Source organism: Lepidochelys kempii, chromosome 7 (assembly GCF_965140265.1).
Source record: "Lepidochelys kempii isolate rLepKem1 chromosome 7, rLepKem1.hap2, whole genome shotgun sequence".
In the NCBI taxonomy this organism is placed as follows: Eukaryota; Metazoa; Chordata; order Testudines; family Cheloniidae; genus Lepidochelys; species Lepidochelys kempii.
This window is the reverse complement of record NC_133262.1, coordinates 124,948,717-124,969,583: the sequence shown is the minus strand read 5'-3', so window position 1 is coordinate 124,969,583 and position 20,867 is coordinate 124,948,717. Positions and strand designations below refer to the sequence as shown.

At 56.0% G+C, this 20,867-nt stretch overlaps 1 protein-coding gene across 1 annotated transcript in view; it reads left to right on the top strand.

The window, feature by feature from the left end:
• Positions 1–20,867, top strand: part of SLIT1 (slit guidance ligand 1) — a 137,745-nt gene that overhangs the window by 31,153 nt on the left and 85,725 nt on the right. Inside the window, 1 exon segment of the mRNA XM_073354611.1 lies at positions 697–768. Coding sequence (XP_073210712.1) covers positions 697–768 — 72 coding nt within the window.

The window sequence follows — 20,867 nt, the reverse complement described above, 5'->3', positions numbered from 1 at the left end:
AAGGCCACAGCAAAGGGTGGGGTGAGCACTGGTGGGTAGGAAGTACGGAGTATGGGGGTCTGGGGCTTTGCTGAAGAAGGAGCAGAGCAGATGCTGAGTGACAGGCTGAATGTAACTGCCCTTTGCTGGAGTCTGCTAGAGCAGGCAGGAGAGCGCCTTGCCTTTGGCTGCGCTGCACCAAAGCTCAGACCTGGCTGTGCTCACGATGATTTCAGCGGGAGCTGCTGAAAATCAGGCCACATATTTAGGTACCTAAAGGTGGACTTAGAAGTCCAACGTCCAGGGCCCATTTAAAAAAATCTCTTAGAGCCTAGAGACTCCTGGGCAGGGTGTCCCATGCACCCCTCGGCTAGCTATGGACTAAGAAGACTAACCATTAAGGAGACAAGTGGTTCTCAGTAGAGAGAATGTGAGGAATGCCCTGATTTTGGCCCAGTAACTCTGTAATTACTCTGTAAGGGGAAGGGTAACGTCTATGAGAGAGACCCTGTATGGGCCCGTGCAGCAAATCTTGATCTTTCCAGCTGCTGGCTCCTTCCACTTCCCATCCCCCCAGCATTCCTCTCTCACTGGAGCCATCCCTGCATCAGTTCCAGGGGTTCAGATCTGGGCACTGGGGCTCCTGGTTGGGCTGGGATCATTGCCTTCCTCCTTGAACATGTGACTCCCTGTGACCCTTTCTCTCCCCTTTCCCAGACGGCTGAATCGGAACCAGCTGCACACGCTGCCGGAGCTTCTGTTCCAGCACAACCAGGCCCTGTCGCGACTGTGAGTACCTTTCTTCTCACTCGAGGGTCCATCCTCTGCCTTTGGACGGCTCAGACACTGGGGGGGCCCTGGCTCGCCACACAGAGCTCTCTGGGTGAGAATGCAGCAGAGTTCTAGAATTAGATCCAGAGTTCTCGGCTGCTGCGTTGGAGTTAACTGGGGTTTTATCAGAGGGGGAACTAATTGGGATGCGAGGAAACATGTTTAGTTGGAGTGACGTAAATTCATTGCCCGGCGTAAATTCATTGCCCGGCGTCTGCAGAATGAAAAGAAATCAGCCCTGGAAGATCTGAAGGATCAGCATCTTTAAAGGCTGTTAAATGTTATTAAAGAAAAGAGCAGTGCCTAACAAACTGCTTAGTATTCAGGCTGGCTGGGCAGCGTTAGTATTGTGACGTGCAGGTTTGTCTGTGCTAATGTGAAATTTAAAGGAACACAAACGCCCCGGGGCCCTGTCCAGCTGGAGTCCCAGAGACATTGAAATGTGACACTTTTAAACATGAAGTGAGGCTGTGAGCTCTGGTTTCTCCAATACCTTTCCTATGTCTTTCATTTGGATCCTCTTGTGGGCCTGCTTCTAAACTTGCTTATATTGGTGTAACGCCGTCGACTTGGACAGAGCTACTTCGGATTTACTCTGCTGTCTACGGGAGATGAACCACTCTGGCGAGCCCTAAGCAGGGGGTGGAATTATCCGCAGCTTGGAGATACCAAATGCAAACCATGGCCAGCAGCAAAGCCCATCTTTGTGTGATTCTGATAGAGCTGATTCTGGTAGAGCTGTGTGAAGCATCAGGGCTGCGCGGATGTGCTATCTGAGCTGCTGTGTCGATTGCATCAGAGCTAGACTTGCTTCTGAAGGGCGTGCTGCTGGCTTTCAATTTGTGCCACCATGCTGAACTCCAGCTGGCATTTTAGGAGCTGGTTTCCAGGTGTGACATGTTCTGGCTGGCTAGCAAGGCAGCTGTGTTGGAAGCGAGTGTTTCTTTGGGCCTTAGAGAAGCGTGGCGGTGGAGGAACTGGAAGGAGAGGGCTGAGGTATTGGGGTGCAAAGCCAGTGTCAGACATGGGGTTTCTCCCGGCTGTCATGGAACAGTTTGGTAGGGACACTTTCCCCAGTAGTGACGGGAGCTCTGATTGTGCCTGGAGAGCATTTCCATTGCAAGTGTATATCATGGTGTGTAGCGTGGGGAGCGAGCTGGAGGAGATGATAATGCTGGATGCTGCGGGCTGGAAGCGCTTTCTCCAGCTCAGGGGCACGCTTGTCTTGGAATCCAGGAAGTCTCCATTGTGCCCTTTCTTTCCCAGGATGCGTGGTTTGTTGGTGCAGCTTGTCTCTGGGTTGCACGACTTGTGAGTGGCTGATCCTGTGTGAATGGTATTGTCGGGAGCCCGCGTGTGCTGGGCCTGAGCTCTGAGGATTAAGAAAGGAATTTCTAGCATGTGTCGTTGCGTGAATCTTTCTGGAGTGCCTTTGCCCTTGGTTCTTGCCGGGCAGGGACCGGCTGAGAAGGCAGCATGTGATCTATGGAGACAGCAGTCTGTGCATTCAGCGCTTACCAAGAGCTGGGCAGGACGGAGCTGGAACCTCTCTGTGGGGGGATGTTCTCAGGGCCCCTTTTGGGTGGACGCGGGGTGGCTAGGGTGTGACCTAAATCTGCTGCGGTTCCTTTTCCCACCTCTGTTCTGTGTGTGCACAGAGGGGAAGGGAGAGATGCCAAGTGCTTTCTGGGTACTGGGCTGGGCCACTATCTAGACCCTCCGCCTGCCCATTCAGCCTCGTTCCAGGGGTGCTAAAGCACTGGGAGGATACAGCCGCGCTGCTGTTCTCTCAGTGTAGGAGATCTGCAGCCTGGGAGGGCGTGCTGGCCCCGAGAGAACTGAGTGCCCTTGTTCGGTGTCTCCTTAATGATCTCTTCAGCCCTTCCATCCCCAGACCTGCAGGCTCTTGCTTTGTCGGCCTGTGAAGTGTGCCTGGCCCACGGGGAGGCAGGAGATGGAGGGAAGGTGAAACCAAGGAGGCAGCTGCTAATAAAACCATAATGAATGCAAAGGCAGCAGTAACCTTCAGTCACTAATTAGCGCGTCAGGATGCATCTGGATCGCACAGCCTTTCAGCAGAAGGAAAAAGGCCCTTGTATTATCAAAAGGGGTGGGGTGGGGGAGGCGGGATGGGACACAGGTGGGAGCTGCAGCAAGGGCTGGGGCTCTGGGGAGGCTGCACCTGGCGCAGGAGAGGTGCCAGGGAGAACCACCATGGCGCCGTGTGTTATTTGCATGGCTCTCGTGTTGGTGGTGGGATGCTGGGGGCAGGGGTGGCTGTTCAGGCTCAGACAAAGCGGGAGCTGGCTCTCCCCTGGCACCGCGCCCCGGAGAGCGTTCCCCGAAGGGTCTGGACGGGCCCTTGGCAGGTGGATTGCTGCCACTCGGTGCCCAGCGGCCCCCAGGGCTGCTCTGGCCTGCGTTGGAGGGGGCACGCTGGGCAGCGGGTCCTGGCAAGGGGCATCTCCAGAGGTGCCGGTGAAGGAGCCGCCTGCCTCGCTCAGAGCACAGCGCTGGCCCCTGTTGTTAGGGGCTCCCCCGGGGACAGGGAGAATATGCGTCAGGCCATTTCTCAGCACAGCCGGGGCCCTGCTCCCCTCCAGGTGCGGAGGCCGGTGGGAGGGGGCGAGGGGAAGTGGCTGGAAGATTGTTTCCTCGGTTTTGTGTGTGAGAGAAAAGGACAAGAGACGGGGTGGCCTGTGCCAAGCACCCTGAAAAGGGCCCGTTTATGAGGCAGCCGTTACTATGGCACCAGATGACTTGATCTGGCGCTTTGCCATTGGTCAGCGACTGAGCTCCCATTAGCTCCTTTACCTCGGAAACGCCATGAGCGGTTGGCGGCGGGTTTGATCCCCCAGCCCAGATTCTCTTCCCACGCGAGTTTCAGGGCTGCGGATGTCCCAGGGGTCAGTCCACCCTGGTCTTCCCCCGCCCCGTGCAGAGCTCTGGGCTCGACCCCCTGTCTCCCCAGCCCGAGAACACGCTGATTCTTACCCCGGCTCTTGCTGGAATAACCCCCCCATGCCACAGGGGCTGATACAGACTTGGTGCAACAAAACAGAGGCAGCACTGCTCTGACACTGCGGCCCTGGGTGCTGCGTAAGTGCCCAGATGGACAGCGAGTCCCCGTAATGCTAAGAACAGAATCAACCCAGGCCGGGCTGCTGGGAATGCTGGAGAAGCAGAGCTGCAATGAGGCTAGTTTGTGGTTTTCCCTGATGTGGTTTGTATTGCACCCAAGATGAGCAGAAGGTTAGCCAGGAGCCTGAGTTCGAGCGGCTAGGAGGAGGGAGAGGTGTATGCCATACATTACAAGGGACCTTGTGTGCGTGTCCTGCGTCCCTCTTTTTACAAACATTCTATCTGCCCGTCCAGCCTGCTGCCCAGCACTGTGGTATCTGGGCGCCTCCCATGCAAAGTCAATAGCCCTAGGGGACTCCACGGAGCGTCTGGCCTGTCTCATTTTTGAGGGTTAAAAACTCTGCTTGGGGAAGAGTTTGTGCTTTTTAAACTGTTATTAATTTTCTTGGCTTGTCCTAGGCTGTGGTTGTCGGGGCAGTTTGGCCGTTGTGGGTGGCTGGGTTCTTGGTACCATTCTTGTGCGGGGAAAGTCTTTTAACAAAGCAATTCAAATTCTAAATAATAATCATCCTCTTGTCTCCATCCAAGTTCCACGGCAAATGTAAACACCAGATGCTAATAGGATTCTGGGCAACAGCCTGGCTTGAATGTAAGTTGGCTGTCTCTAGAGGCGGGGGGCTTGAGGGCGGATGAGTCACACAGTGTGGTCCTAGACTCTTTCTAGGTGCATCCCGTAGCTGAGAGCAGTGTCCTTTGGTGCTGCTGACCCAGTGAACTCCTTCAGCAGGTTGATCGGTTTGTACTTTGTGTGAGTGGGAAGAGTGGGCTAGTGGACAGGGCGCTGGGCTGGGGCCCAGGCTCACTGGGAGACCTCAGGCGAGTTGCTTCCTCTAGTCTATGTCTCAATTCCTAGCTGTAAAGCGGTGATAATAGTTCCTGCCTCACAGGCGTGTGCGAGGCTAGAGCCCATGAATGAGCGTGAGGAGCTGCAGAACTAGGGGGCTGAGGGCCAGGAAAGCACCTAGACAGACGTGTCACCACCTCTGCAGTGCGTCTTTGCTGGCACAGCCAGCGGGTTTGGAATAAGCTCCTTGGCCTGCCAGAGAGCTGGTCCCAAGAGTCCGTCCACAAATGTATTGAAAAGGGTTAAAACCCGCCTGGGGCTGCCAGCTTGGAGTGTGTGAAAGGGTGGATCAGTGCTCAAAACTGGCATATGTAATGGCAGCTGATAATGCACCCTTCCAATTAATTATAGATTGGCGTTTCTCTTGGTCTCAGCTCTGCGGTGGTGGAGCGTGAGGATGGGCCGTCCTGCTTCAAAGGCTCCTATTACATAAAAAGAAAAAACAATTAAGGTAATGAGGAACATTTTCATTTTAATCCGCGCTGGGTTTTAATACCAGGCTCTGAAATAAAATCCCATCAGAGGGATACAGATGTGGGGTGGCCCCCGGGGGGGCTGGGATGGTGAGAGCTGTCGCGGCTCCCTCTCTGTCTCTTTTTGCGGTGTGATTATTTATAGTCCATGCTGGTGTGCACGGAGCTGTGCAGACAGCTGAGAAGGGACCGTCCCTGCCTTGAACAGCTCCTGGTCTAACATGCAAGTGTCCGGACAAAGCGGGTGCAGAAGAGATGCAAATGGGTGGCACGGACGGCTTGAAATCCTTTCTGACCTTACTTTGTGTGGTGTGGTAGCTCTTAGCCCTTGGCCTGTTTCACTGTGGCCTCCCTGTTCTTATTTTGTTTGTTTGTTCCAACCCTTTCCTTTATGAGTGTGTTTTAGCCCTTTCCTGGTGGGGAAAATAGCCGTTGCTGGAACTCTCTGAAATGTTGTTTTTTGAAACTGTGACTAGCCCCAGATCCTGATTTTGCAGCTATTCCGGCTGCTCTTTGATGGTCCAAACGGCATCTCCTGCTGCTAACTCCACTGTCTTGGTGCTGGCTTTTGTATCCCAAGCTGTGCATGAGCTCAGGCGATCTGACCAGAGAGCTGTTGCATGTCCTGTGTCTAATCCTTCGCTGAGTGAAGTGCTGCGGGGTACGTGAAGGAGGAAGGTGTGTGTGAGACCAAACATGCCCTTGCTGTAGGGTATCGTTCTTAACAATTGCTGTCCTCGCTATGAGCTGGTATGTTCTAGCAGTAACCAGGGAGCTCCAAGGGTTGGAGGGTATTCCAGGAAGGGTCTGGGACGCGTCTGCAGTGCTGTAATCCTGAATCCAGAGACACTGGGCCAGATTCTGCTTCTCTACGCTGGTGTCCGGCCAGAGAAACTGCGCTCTCTGTCTGTTAAATTACTGCCAGCCAAGCCTGTCCCGTGCCCCGCAGTGTTAAGTGCAAGCCCAGGTGGGTGTGGGGTGCGACTGGTCCCTGTAGGGCTGAGAGCATGGGGTACACTCAGTGCTCCAAAGTCTGTGCAGCTTGGAGCTCCAGGGGGAACTGGAGCCCGTGGAGGCTTTGCTGGGATTCCCACCCGGGCAGCGGAAAGGGCTAGTGACCTGAGCACAGGCAGGAAGGCAGCAGCTGACTGAGTGGGAGGCTCAGGAGACTGATGGCAACACTCACTGCACCGGGGCTCCTGTCAGCCATTTCCCATAGGGGGCTGCTTTGCCCTGGCCCTCCCGGATCCGCACTGCTCCCAAGTGGGAGACTTGGGGTTTAGATGGGAGGGGCTGAGGGGGGAGCGAGTCCCAGAGCAGAGCTGGTCTACGTGCAGAATCACACTGGTTTACCTGGAGGTGAGATTTAAAATGGATTTAGTCCAGCCAGTGCCAAGGGCCACGTGGACACTCTTAGCGCTCTGTATACATGGCTCGGGCTATGTGGACATAGCTTGGCTAGGAACAGGTTTAAGTTAAACTGAAATAAGCTCGTCTTGAACCAAACCTAGAGTGTCAACAGGGGCCTTTGCTCCGATTTAACTAGAAACTGGTGCAGCCTGAGTGTGTGGACAAGGCAGTATGGCCCCTCTCCGACCTGTCTGACCTGCAGAGCAGGTGCTGGGTTTTGTTGTCTCAGGCTGCCCTGCGGGGCAGGTGGTGGCTGGGCAGGGAGATCTCCCGTGGGGAGTCTTGTGGATTGGGTTGTGGCTGTTTCGTTGGGACTGGTGCCTTTGATAAATAAAGGGAGCTGAGCTGGCTCTGCTGGGCTTGGGGCCATAGCGCTACAGACCCCGCCCTACCACTGTACCTCGGCCCGCCCTGCAGAGACCCCTGGGCAGCCAAGGGCCAGCAAGAGCCAGTCATGGCATGGCTGCTCACACTGAGGGCACTGCCCAGCTGTCAGATGGCAGCAAGGTCAGTCTCACCTTGGGAGGGGTGGGGGGTGCAGCTTGCTGACCTAGAGGTGACAGGCTCCGATTGCGTCTCACCTGAGCCCTGCAATCCCCAGCACCTCCCTACCTCGCTGGAGCTATGGGGAGAGAGGCCGGTCTGAGTGCAGAAGTGGTTTCTGGCTCCTGTGTCAGCAGGGACCACTACGCGGATGTATTGCCTGCAATGAGTGATAGGAGCGTGGGAGGGCCAGGGAACGGGGGTCAGCTAGGAGAGAGGGGAGGAGGCGGAGGGTCCCTGGCAGGAGAGAGGCGGCTTGGCATGAGAGCTGCAGAGACAGGGACCATAAGGCTCTTCAATCTCTGGAAAAGCCCAAAACCTGAGCGAGGGAATAAACCTGCTTTTGTGCTGCCCAGGGCATTTCTTCTCCCGTGGTTGGCTCAGCCCCCAGTTCCACTGGTGTGAGTGGACAGTACTGCCCTTCGCGTAGTGCAGGTCCCCAGCTCCACACCCAGGAGTGGAGTCTGGCCTGCTGTCTGCATCCTGAGCAACGCCTGGTGGACCGGCTGCAGCTCCCCGAGGCACGCTTGCTTTATCTGTTAAGAGCTGACTTCCTCATGCTCTGGGGAAGGATCGCTGGGAGCAGAGGGCATTTTGAGCTCCAGTGCTTGGAAGTGGAAGCTAGACAAATTCAGATTAAAAATGCACCCCACATTTTTAACCGTGAGAGACACTACCCATGGAAACGACGTACGCGGGGCCAGGGTGGGTTCTGTGTCACTTGGCAGCGTTAAATCGTGTGTAAAGCACCCGCTCTAGCTCCACCAGGAGCTGTGGGCTGCAGGCAGGCGATGCTGGGGAGGTGCTGTGGCTTGGGCCCTGCAGGAGGCCAGGCTGAAGGGTCAGCACGGTCCCTTCTGGCTTTGACATCTGTGACTCTTCATTGCCATGTTAGTAAAGCAACGAGGCAGGTAGATGCTGGCAGTGCCACGCTCACCACTGTATGCTGGTCTCGAAGCCCTTCACAAACCACGCCCCAGAGCCCGGGGAGAGTGAGCCGGAGGAACAGCTGGGAACCTGAGGCACGCAGTGGGGGGTGACCTGCCGGGGCACACGCTGGGTAGGGTCGGAGCCTGGCAGAGCCCAGCTCTGCTGTCTCCCAGGCCGGAGTATCAAATCGTCATCCACTCTTGTGGCATGCTATGGTCTGAAAGCCCTGCTCCAACTGCCATTAGTTACTCGGCTCCGTGCTGCAAGTAACGTTTCTCCATCACCGTCATGGAGGGGGTTGTTGTTCACTCTGAGCCTCCGACCTGAACTGAACTCCGGGAACGACAGGCAAGAACCAACGGAGATGATCCCAGGATGCATGCGCAGGGGCCTCGCTCACCTCGACCTCTCGGAACAGGCAGGACTGTCGACTCCCCAAGTCCCACTCCCACCTCCCCTGAATTGCTGGGAATGGTCGGGGCCACTGGCTTTCCCAGCCTGTCCCCCTCTGTATTGCTGGGGACAGCTCGGGCTGATGGCTCTCCCGTCGGGCACTGGTCAGGGTGTATTCTCTGATGAGCCATTTCTTGGAATTAAGACGAAGGCTTCTCTCCCAGACACTCCTGTGGGGTGGCTGCCCTGTGCCCTTGGCCCGGCCATGTGATCTGCTCAGGCCTCAGCTGAGAAGGCAGGGGCACCAGTCTGATGCTACAGGACCCTCCCTTGTCAGGCTGGGGGGGTTAATTGTGAGGTTGGGGGCAGACAATGATCAGATCTGGGACAGGGCAAGTGCAGGGAGAGGTTGGCTATCCAGCGGCTTATTTCCTGAATTGACGTGAGCGGAGCTCGCCATGGGCCGATGGTCTTGCTGCTTTGGTCTACCCCTGTGCACGGTGCTGTACTCTGCCCTTGTCCTCTGCCTTCTCTCTCACCAGCCCCAGCTGCACGTGGGGACAAAGCCGCTGCTAACAGGTAGCCCAAATCCTTTGTGTCTGTGCCAAGGTGTGAGGCAGGGAAGGATCTGGGGGCTGGAGGGCCCTGGACTAGCTTGCAGAAAGAGCCAGGCAGGCAAGTCAGTGCATTGCGCTCCCTTGTTTACACCTCCGCCGGAACGAGGGGCTAGCTCATTAATCGCCCCCAGTGGCTGGAAAAGGGGCGATCTGAGATTTCACTGGAGAACGCACGACCCTGCTGACCCTGTCACAAATTGAGTTTAATTAAACTGTCAGCGCTGGACAGAAGAACAAAGGCCTGTGGTTTCCCCCTCCTAATGCAGTCGGGAGAACGTTGTCTCCCGTGAAACGCAGAGCTGTTAAAAATGGATCTTTCTTTCCATCAAGGAAAATTACCAAGGCAGGAAGGTGACCCTGGCTCTCGGGCTGGGCTCTGCACAGCTAAACACATTTACACTCACTCCCCATGCACGCGGTTCCCGGCCCCCCTCGTGCATCCGGCAGACTGAAAGACAAGGAGGGGAGGGGGGGCTGGAGGCTTTTCCCCAACTTTTCTGAGAGTGCCTGATCCCAGGCCTGTGAGTGTTTTTCCAGTGGCTTTAGCCCAGGCCCCAGGCCTCCATCTCCCAGAAACCTGCACTGGGAAGGGGCTGTGGGATGTTTCTTATAACTGCCCTGGATTTCTTCTCTCTCTGCTTCCCCACCCTGCCTTTAAACCTCTCTCCAGAAATTGCTTCCCTCTAGCAGCTGCCACCAGGCACTGTGATAGAGAGAGATGGAGAAAAGGCTACAACAGCAGAGTGAGAACGTATGGTGGCGGCTAAATATGGCAGGAACAGTGTCAGGGAGGCAGGCGCGTGGGATGGAAAACTGGTAGCCAGAGGTGTTAAGAAATACTATAAATAAGAGGATGTTAAAAGGAAAAGCCAGCAAAGGGTCGGGGGAAGCGGAGAGCAATATGATCAGATGCTGCTAACAATCCAGCAGCAGATGGTCCTGCAATGGCTGGGAGACAGAACTGCCCTGTCAGAGGATGCTACCGAAGGGAGCTGTGAACTCAAGGTCAGTGTGAGAACATGTGTAGGATGGGGACAGACGGCTTAGGGATGGCAAGACCAGCATGTTCCAAAGTGGTTCCTGAGTTTGGGGGCGAACCTGAGACATCTTCTGGGCTTGATTGTTGGGGGTGTTGGAGCCCAGGGGCCCTTCCTGGTGTCTGAAGTGGGGCCGCCAGCCTCCCTGGGCTCTGTCGAAATGTCGGCCTCCACGTACGGGTCAGCAGGAACAAGCAAAAGCTGCCGTCAGCTCTGCCGAGAGTGGGCGGCTCGGTAAGCCACCACTCACCAGCCCGGACCGACACAGGAGACACAGGAGAATGTGGCCCATTGGTTCGCCGAAGCTCTGTGCCAGCCAAGAGGCTGGAGTTGGTTACCAGGAGCCGACAGGACGCGACTAAGCGCAGGCAGGAATGCTCATCCCAGGGCCACACTAGGGATCTGCTCCTGCTGCCAGTGAGTCAATAGCGAAACTCCCAGGTGGTTTGGGGCCAGCCTCGCTCTGTGATGCGGCCTTGGCAGGGGGAGGTGGGAAATGCTGTTGGGGTTCTTGCATTCGTTCCTCGTGACTAGTCTGAGCCCCACAGCCTGGGAAGGAACCTGTAGCCAGAGTGCAGTAGAGGTGCTCCCGGATTGCTCTGATCGGGACCGGTAGAGCGGTGCGTGGTGAAGTACCAGCAGTGCCCTGCAGGGGTCGCTGCTGGGAGAGGGTTATTTGATGGAGTCGAGTTGCAGATGGCCCGCAGCTGGATGTCTTGTGGGCACACGAGAGGTTAGCGGGGTAAAACATTGAGACTAGAGGGAGATTCATTGTGGGTTTAACTCTTACCCCCAGGCCTGAATGGGACCCAGATGTGTTAGGAAGAGCAGGCAAAGACTCATCCAGTTATGGCAAGTGATCTGGAGAAGCGCAAAGTATCCCTCCCCGTGGAACAATACCCTGGTGGGACGGCACAGCGGGAAGCCGTTCATTGATTAGTAACAAAGCAAGGTGGCCATCGCAGGGTGAGCCTGCTGAGAGAGTGATCACAAAACGGGCCGCTCAGGTGGGCTGTGTCCAGGCAAGGTGCAGCTGGTGAGTCCCGAGCAGCGAGGGCTCCCCTGCACAGAACGGGGCAGGCCTCCCCAATACCCTGTGGGGGACCAGTGCTACAAAACAGAAGTGACAGATCAAAGCCAAGAGCAAACCCATGTCAGCGCAGTGCTGGGGTCCAAACTTAAAACACAGCCCAGTCGGGAAATCCAAGGTTTGGGTTCCCACCGGAGTCATAGCATCCCCTCACCTCCCCTCCCCGCGGGCTCCACTTTGTGTTAGTATCCAAATGGTTAGATTTGTGCTTTACAGTGAAATAAACTGTTCTCCAGTAACCCTAGCACTTGGATGCTCTCTGGCTGTGGGTTCGTCTCCCAGAAGCAATGAGGGAAAGCCTGTCACTTGGGTAATTTAACACGAGATGAGAAAACGCCTCCCCCAGGAGAACAGACTGCTGGGGACAAGCCTGCAAACTGACCTCTGGGGAAATTAACTTGCTGGGACCTGAGAGACCTTTCCCATTTCCAGCTCTATCATTTACCGTCCGTGAAATGGTTTCTATTCCAGAGCCATCCCTTCCAGCATCAGGGCAGCTTAGCTGCCGGATTGCTGACTCCTCTGGTCCCTGTGCTGCCCGTGGTGTGTGTCCCCAGTGCTCGGCGGGTAGCTTGGGCCTGCGGGGTGGACCCTGCTAGAGGTTTCCGTGTCTGGTTGTATATGGTGGGCTCTGATCCACCCCCATCCTTCCACTCAGTGGCCCCAGCCCCTGCCTTACCGCTTGTACATGACCCCTGTGCTGTGGAAGGGCTGATTGGGACAGAAATGCCACGTCCCCGCTCAGCTGCCTGCGGGGCATTTCCTGGGTGCCAGAGGGGCGGGGGGCAGCTGTGATCAGAAGCACCTGGGACCAATGTTCCCTCTAATTTTTGACAGGCCGTGTGCGCAAAAAATTTATTCTGTGCAAACTGTTGTGCTTGTGTGCAAATGTTTGTGCGTGCGGTGTTTCGCCAGGTGTGCAGGGTGTGTGCACACGCACAGCTGAGCGGGAACAGTGCCTGGGACTGTTTGGGAGTTGGAAGGCGAGTGGACACCTGAAGCAGCCTCACCCCACCTTTCGCGGAGGTCTGGATATGAGCAACGTGACAGGTCTCCCAGCAGCGTGGCCGCGCTTCCCCGTGAATCCGTGCTGTACGGGGGGGGCAGAGGACTCTGCCTCCTCCCACGCTTGGCACCGGTGGCTGCTGCCATCTGGAGGAGGCCTGTGTGGAGGCGGCAGGCAACTCCATAGCCCCTAGAGAGGCAACAGCCCATGGTCAGTGCTATCCCAGGGGGCTGAGAACGGCCAGCTGCCAGAGCCTCCGCGAAAGGTGGGGTGAGGCTGCTTCAGGTGTCCAACTCGCCTTCCAACTCCCAAACCGGGACCCACCCGGGCTGGAGGAAGGAATCACGGGGCGGGTGCTCTGCCGGAGGCCTGAACCTCTCTGAAGGGGGCAGGCCAGAGCCAGGCCAAGCCCGCGCTGTCCTGACTCCATTGGGCATGGGTTTCTACTTGTTTGTTGAGGGGGTGCGTGGACCAGTCTGAGTCACGGGCCCTGCCCTGAAGAGCTCACCACCCGGGTCCTGCCCTGGGACCGGAAAGCCCTCGGGTTCTGGGAGACTGGGTCACTGGACCCTGTTCTGGGGTCCGTTGGCTGAGCAGTGGAGGGGGAATGCAGGTGGCTGTCCAGGCTGGGCTCTCCTCAGCCTGGCTTTTGTGCCCGTGATGTTCGCTCTGCAGTGGTGTGCCCCCACCGTCAGCCTCTCACTCTTCTCCGCGAGGGCAAGGTGGCTCCTCCTCAGCCGGGGCTGCGCTCGCCTTTTGCAGGGGGTGCCATTGGGCTCGCACGCCAGGTGCTGCACCCCCTATGCACCCCAACAAAGGCCCCTCTGTTAGGGAAGGAGCAAGGCGGCATGGCAGAGGGAGCCTGGCCAGAAGGTGTTCACCGAATACCAATCAGGAGGAGGGGGCGTTTGAGTCCCCCCCGCCTGCTCTGCTGGGCCGGGGCGTTAGGCTCTGAGAATGTAAACCCCCCCCCCCCCCCCCCCCGGCTGTCTGACTCCGGAGAGGGCGGGCTCCGCACAAGCCCCAGAGGAACAAAGAGTCACTGTGGCCTGGTGACAGCTCCAAGGAAATGCAGGGAGACAAATGAGCCACTAATAGGTGGGGAGGTTACCGAGGAAAAGACGGGGCAAAAGACGGGGCAAGCCGAGCTGGCAGAGCAAGGCCCTCCTGGCAGGGCATCAGGCAGCGCACAGAGAGCCAGGCCGAGAGGGCCGGAGGAGGAGTGCCACGCAGACGGATGGGAGCATTGCGGTCAGGCCTGGAGATGAAAGCGCTGAGCCATGGGGAAAGCAGAGACCCCAGGGAGGAGACCCCAGGCTACAGCCTGACCGCAATAGGGCAGGCTCTGGAGACGCAGGTCCCAGAGACTGGCAGCCACCCACTGTCTTGGAGTCAGGCCTTCGGTTGAGAAGGCTGCGCTTGAGAGTTATCAGCTGCTTGCTCCTTCCCCATGCCGCCTCCCCTGCCCTGTATGAGGTCTGGGGGGCTCAGCTAGAGTTAGCTCCTCGGTCACGGGAAACCTGCCCCATGTCCCAGCTGGGTGTAGGGAAGAAGAAGTGACTTTGGGACAGCTGTTCCATGGAGCCAGGGCCGGTCCCAGAGGTCACAGGAGCAGGGCTTGGAAGGAGGGCCAGGCCCCCTCCCCGCTAATCGGAGACGTCCGCGGTCTGGACGCTGTCCTGAACCCCCAGGCTGGAGCTGGCCAGTGCTTCGAGAAGGAGCCTTGAGCGGGGCAGGCAGGAGAGCCCCAGCACTCCTGCCCCCGGGCAGCTCTGCATTGGCACTGGGCTGTGAGCTGCTCTAGCAGTAAAGCCTGGGCTGGGGCCGTGTGGCTGGGCGGCGGTTTCCAGAGGCTGTGTCTTGTCCCCGGCTCATTGTAGAGGAGCAAACCAGGGTCGCCAGCGCTCACAGGCTGATTGTGAAGCCCCAGCTTCTGCGTCAGGCGGTTTCAGGGGAATCTCCGCTTTCACGCAGAAACGGTTTCTGGTTCTTGTGGTTGTGGAGAAAAGTCTGAAATGGGGATTCGACAGGTGCAGAAGCCAGACGCCAACTAGCAAAAGGCCCCCCCCCCAGCCCTTTTTTTAAGCTCGTCTCATGACTTATGAGTGCCTGAACGCCTCTGACGGTGGGAAATGCCCGTGCGTCTCACCGAACAAGCTGAACGCTGGGGGCCTCTCCAAAGACTTGTCTGAACACTTTTCCCACAGCAGTGCCCACCAGCCCCTGGCCCTCTCCCTGGTTAGGGTCTGAGATGGGCCCACGGCACAGGTCTGGGGTCCAAAGCTGAACCCGCCCTGAGTCTGTGGGCATTTGGCTCTGGGGTTTTGTTTTGGTCCATTATCCATTTTGTGCATCTTGGGTGTCAGAAAAGAGAGACAGTGTGACTGAGTCCGCTGCTTGGAGATACCCCCCGCCCCACCCTCTCACCCAATGGTGTAATTAATACGTCACAGGCTTGAGCCTTTAGGTGTTCGTTAGCCTCCAGGATGTCCTCAGCAATGTGCACACTTGGGCCCTATATCTCCTACTGTGGCCAACTGCCCCCTTGCCTGCTTTACTTGGGGCGCGGCTACACCAGGCCGTGTGAGCTCTCTAACGGAGCTGCTCTAAGCCGCCAGGAAAGAGCTCGCCCGGGGTCACTTGTGCTGCTGAGAGGAGGGGTTTATTCATCTCCCTGAGCGCCATACCTTACGCTGACGTAAGAACAAGTACACACAAGGTTGTTACAAGGAGGAGGGAGGTAAATTGTTCTCCGTAACCTCTGAGGACAGGATAAGAAACAATGGCCTTAAATTGCAGCCAGGGCGGTTTAGGTTGGACATTAGGAAAAACTTCCTGACTCTCAGGGTGATTAAGCCCTGCCGATGGGGGTCGTGGCAACTCTGTCATTGGGGCTTTGTAGGAGCAGGTTGGACAATCACCTGTCAGGGATGGTCTCGATAATACTTAATCCTGCCATGAGTGCAGGGGCTGGACTAGACGACCTCTCGAGGTCCCTCCCAGTCCTACAGTTCTGTGTTTCTAAGCTCTAGTGTAGACATAGCTACATAGACATAGCAATTCAGCGTTTCTAAGCTGTAGTGTAGACATAGAGCCCACCCGCTTTCCTTGTCCTCTCTTTGCTTGTCCTTCTTTAATTGGTAAGTGATTTGGGGCATTTGTTCATGTCTGGAAATTACCCAGCGCATTGTGGGCACTGCCAAAAACAAACGGTTAATAATCAGGAATGCGTGATTAGGGTTGTTCCAGTACAAGTCAGAACGTTTGGATTTGGATCTAGCTCTGAGGCGGAAAAAAAGCAACGTTGGCTCCAGTTTTCGGTTCAGCTCCGTGTCCAGCGAGCATCCACTACCCCTCGTATTTTGTACCGTCATTTCCGCCATTTAGGTGGTGCCTGCTCGCCCCTGGAGTTCCCTTTTCATTCCAACGAATGGATATTTGCAGCTCACGAGACAATCAACAGCAAGTAGAAGCTTAATTATCCAATGCTGGGGCAGCAGTACTGAATACCGAGCTGTTAAAACATGAAGGAACTCTTTTGTCTCTCCAAATCCCCTTTCAGCTCCTCCCGCACATTACAGAATGTTTGCCCACCTAGTCGCTGTTCCACCGAAAGAGTTAAACAAAGAGAGCTAATCCCTTGTTTATCGATGGCAGTAGTAGAATAAAAATACCTTCTCTCTTTGTTTTTTTTCAGTTCAGATAGTAAAAAAAGAAAAGATTCTTGTCCTTCAGTAATTGGAGTATAGGAAATGGAGAGACAAGGCAACCGCCTGACAACTCATTACATATGCCCAGGCAGCCAGCAGATAGGGGAATTTGCAGAGCCTTCTGATTAAACTTCATTTATGATGCACTTTGTACTGCCTCACCTGCCCACTGATCTCTCACCATCGAGAATACCAAACCCACCAGCTGCTTCAAACAGCCCCCTTTTGAAACAGCCTCTCCGAGGAAATGTCTCCTCCCCCCTGTGTCCTACAGATGGCAAATTTGTCTCCATAAATTCCACCAGGATGAGGAGGATTCAGGCTTGCCCCAGTGACGTGTGGAACTCTTCAGAGCTGGGACTGGGTCTGACAATGGGTTTGTTGCAGTGTCCTATGCCGGCAGGCCAGTCCTGATTCAGGCTTTAGGGCATAACCATAATATAAATAATAATCTCCAGTACATCACAGCCAGCGGGGCTAAAACTGTGCTCTCTATCCCATCCGAAGTTCCACGTCCGGCTGCTCTGTGGCTCTGTATATTATGAACTATCAGACCTCACCAGTAAAACTGCTGTGAGGATTTCCCTCCCATCCCGAGGCAGGCCTAAGCAGTTCGAATCCTGGTGCTAAGTGAGTGTGAAGCTGAGTGAGGGATGCAAGAAATAAACCCAGTGCAATTTTAAAAAAATCCCTCTGAACCCTTCTTTCAGACTGGCTTTCCTGCTCAGCATGGCATGTGCTGAGTGCGGCATGATGTGGAGGCCAGTGCGGCTCACTCAGGAGTCCTGCGGCCACGCCACACTTGCTGGGAGTATTAATCCGTGGGAGGACAGTGGCGCCTGGAGACCCCGGCAGAGTTCAGGGCTGCGTCCCAATGGGTGCTGTCTATTTGACCGAATCCTGCCCAGCAGAGCGTATGGGCTGCAGAGACACGCCACCGAAAGGGTGAATTATTACCCTTAGTTCGCAGGCGGGAGGTGAGGCCAGAGATGCAGGGCGTCTGTGACACAGCTGGGAACTGAGCCTCCCTGGGTCCACGGGCCATGCCTTTAATCATGGGAGCAGCCTTCTGCCCCTAGCACAGGCCAGTAGCTGGGCGCTCTCGGTATGGTGTTACTTTCACCCGTCCCTGTAACCAATTTCCCCCTTTGCCGCAGATGCTCTCCTTCCCTTGGCCTTAGGGACTGTGCTCGCCTGACTCCCCTCCCTGCCTCGCGGACTGACTTCCTTCAAGGCCTCCCCTGTTGGCTCTCTGTTCTCCCCTCCCCTGCTGTCTGTCGGCTCCAGCCCTGGCCCTCCTCCCTTGGCACCACTAACTGGCTGCTCTCCCTCCGGGCCAACCACTTACACGGTTTGGGTGCCTGGCTGTGCTGCCACATGGGACCTTGCGCAGAATCCGCCTGGTGCCGTCGCCTTTTCCTCGTTAGCTGAACCACGGCTCCCTCTTCTGCAGAGCTCGGCCTGCCCACACACGCAGCAGCCTCGCCTGCCAGCTCCCTTACCCATCGATGGGCAGAGCCTCCCGGGCGGCACAGCGGGGAGGTGGGGCTGGCAGCGACACAGAGAACTAAGGGATGTTGTTACCACCCAGACACAGATCTGGTCCGTGGCTGGGCCCGTGTCGTGCTGTCCAGTCCCTACATCAGTTGGGGCCAGACTGCTTCTAAGCCGGTCGCTAGACAGACGTGCTACAGAGGAAGTGGATCCATTTAATGGATTCCTAGATGATGAGGCCGGAAGGGACCAGCCTGACCATCCATTCTGACCTCCTGCAGAGCACAGGCCAGAGTCCTGCATCACTCGCATCGTGTGGTTGAGCTAGAATGATTCCAGCCCAATAACAACCTGCATACTTCCTTTTTTTTTTAATGTGAGGAAAATGAGCCTGTTTCACCCTCGGGTGACTCGATAGTTTGGCAGCTGGTTACGCTGAAACAAAACCTTTAGACTGGAGAAGCAAAGACTGAGGGGGGTCTGATAGTCAGGGTGGTTAAGCCCTGGGATAAATTGCCTAGAGAGTTGTGGACTCTCTGTCATTGGAGGTTTTAAGAGCAGGTTGGACAAACACCTGCCAGGGATGGTCTAGTTATTCCGTAGCCCCTCCTTGAGTGCTGGGGACTGGACAGGTGACTACTGAGGTCCTTCCGGTCCTACACATCTCTGATTCTGATTCTTTGTGCCAGGCAGGGTGCCATTTCAGTGCCAGCCACCAGCCTGAGAGAGTTCACCTGAGGCATGCTCACCCTAAGGTGGAGCGAAATGCACTAGTAAGGGAGTGTGCGTCTCTGGCAGTGTCCATGCATGTGTGCGGGACACGTGTGCTAGAAACCTGTCATGGAGCGGGCGTGGTCTAGGAAGAAGGGAATTTGTTCCCCAGATTCTTGGCTGGGTTAAATTAACGATCATCCGTGCTTATCCCCACTTAGACACCTAGACATAGATGTCTGGCGTTAATTCCCCCTTGGCTGGAGTCTGCTGGAGCATCTGTGCTATTAAACAGCCTGTGGATTACAGTGTCTCATCGGCTGCCCCCTCATCCCCCCCAGGCTTCAGTCCCACTTTGTGTGTGTTTTTCTTAAAGGCAGGAAAAGCTGGATGAATTGTTACTCCCCTGACAGAGCTGTTGGTTACTGAAGACGTGTTTTCTGTAAACTGGGAGGCAAGAACCAACACTGGTGGTTTTCTAATGGGGTGTCCTCAGCTCTCCCCCCATCCCCATCTCTTCCTCACTGCCCAGCTTCCTCTCCAGCGGGGTTTGATTCACAGCAAGAATGACTTTTGCTAATATGCTCCCTCCAACCTATGCCTCCCAGAATGCTTGGTGGCAAACGTCTTCCCAGCTGGCCGGGATGGTGGGAAATATTATACCCATTATATAGCTGGGAAAACTGAAGCACTATGCTGCCAAGTGACTTGCCCAACCCCACATTCTAGTGAAAGGGCAAGGAACAGAACCCAGGCGTCCTGGTGCCCAGCCCTGTGCTCTAACTATTAGAGACTAGTGTTTCATTTCCTAAGTAGCAGAGATGCTCTGAGGCAACCAGCGCTCGAGTTGCTGTGGCTGCATGAAGGGCTCTGGAGTTCAATCCCCTTCCCAGCACGCACTCGGTGGCAGCTGAGTTTATCTGTGTGTGATCCAGCTGTGCAGCCCTGGAAACAGAAATAAATCAGTGCCCCAAAACCGGCACGAATGGGTGGATTTGCAGCCAGGCCGGGCCGGGGCTGGGCGTCTCAGTGCGGCCAAGGGAGGGGGATGCGTTCTCAAAGACACTTCTGTTTAGCGCCAGCTAACTCCTGCACAGGTGGGTGGGTGCTTCCTCCGCCCGCCCTGGCCAGCCCAGCGCCGAGCCCCCCATGGCTCAGGCAGGGCCCGCGGTGGCAGCTTGGATTCCTCCCTGGGCTTCGCGGCAGGAGCCCGGAGCCATCACGGGACCCAGCAGCTCAGGGGGGAAATGCTGCAGGTGCTTTTCACAGGAGCCATTGTTCCCAGTTGCTAGGAGACGTGGGCCTTGAGGTGTCGCCAGGGAAACAAAGGCCTGGGTATTTGGCCGTAGGTCAGGTACACGAAAGGCCTCGCAATGGGCTGGGCGTTCTGGGCCCTCCTCAGTCTGCCGCGGAGCCTGGGGGTAGGGACGTGTGTGATGCTGGCGCTGGGCAGAGGAGGGAGCAGGCCGCCTGGCAGCACAGTGCCTGGCAGCTCACTAGCCCACCTGGCTCCGTCGCCATGGGCAGAACTGCGGGAGCAAAGGCCTGGGGAGCAGTCCTGCCCTACCGGCCCGGGTGGAACCCCAGTGGGATGTGATGTGGCTTGACCACGGGCCTAGGAGCCAGGGCCTGCTGTTTCCCAATCCTGGCTCAGGCACCCACTTGCTGCGTGACCTGGGGAGAGATCCAGCTGCTCTCCGTGCCTCAGTTTCCCCAGCTGTGCAATAGGGGAAGAGTCCTGACCTACCCCTCGGAAGGCTGTAGGGATTCATTAGCTAAAGGTGACCTGCAGGGGCATTTTAAAATTGGGTTTGTGTCCTGAGTTGCTCTGTTTTGATGGATAAAAGAGGCCAGAGAGGTTGCTTTGCTATATTTTATTTTTTAAAGTTTTTTAAATGATATTTTCTGCTTTTTATGACCATAAAGGAGTCTCTGGAATGTGAAGTCCTGTGCTGCCCTGGCTTTGCTGCAGGACTCCGGGAGGGACTCAGCTGTGAATTGCCTGCTCTCAAAACGTAATTGGTGGGATTGGTTGAGATTTTAACGGAGATGTCCTTTCTCCCATGAGTTCTCAGGCTTTAGAGTTAAATGGTGTTAACCGAACAGCAAGGGGTTAAAATTCTCTCCCCCTCTCAGCGTCGCTCTGGGCTCTATGTCCTCAGTTCAGTAGTTCTCCGCTCTGCCCCAAGGCAAGCCCAGCCTGGATTTCTAATGGAAAAAGAAGCTGGAAGAGAGAAAACTGTTTTTTGATAAAATCCCTTTCATGCCTCCCTTGTGTAAAGAGGGCTGAGCCCGGCTTCTTTCTCCCATGCAGGTCATTTTTAAAGTGTAGATATTGACGTGTGATGTACCAGGAGAGGGACAGGCCACCTGCTAGCCCACTACAATGCAAAACCTTGTCGGAAGAGAGAGACTGGGGAAAGGCCCTGATCCTGAGCCCCCGCAATTCCCAGTGGCATCAGTTCAGCCCTTAGTTACCATAAGAATCATTCCATCCCCACTGGCCCGGGCAGCATGCTCAGCGTCACTGGGTGGCTCTGACTCCCAGGCTGCTCAGACTCCAGTCCTCTTCACACAGTGGTGCCCAAAACACAGGAAATGCTGGTCTGATGTGACAGCCGCCATCTTAGCCAACACTGTGTACCTGTGTCTCTGCAC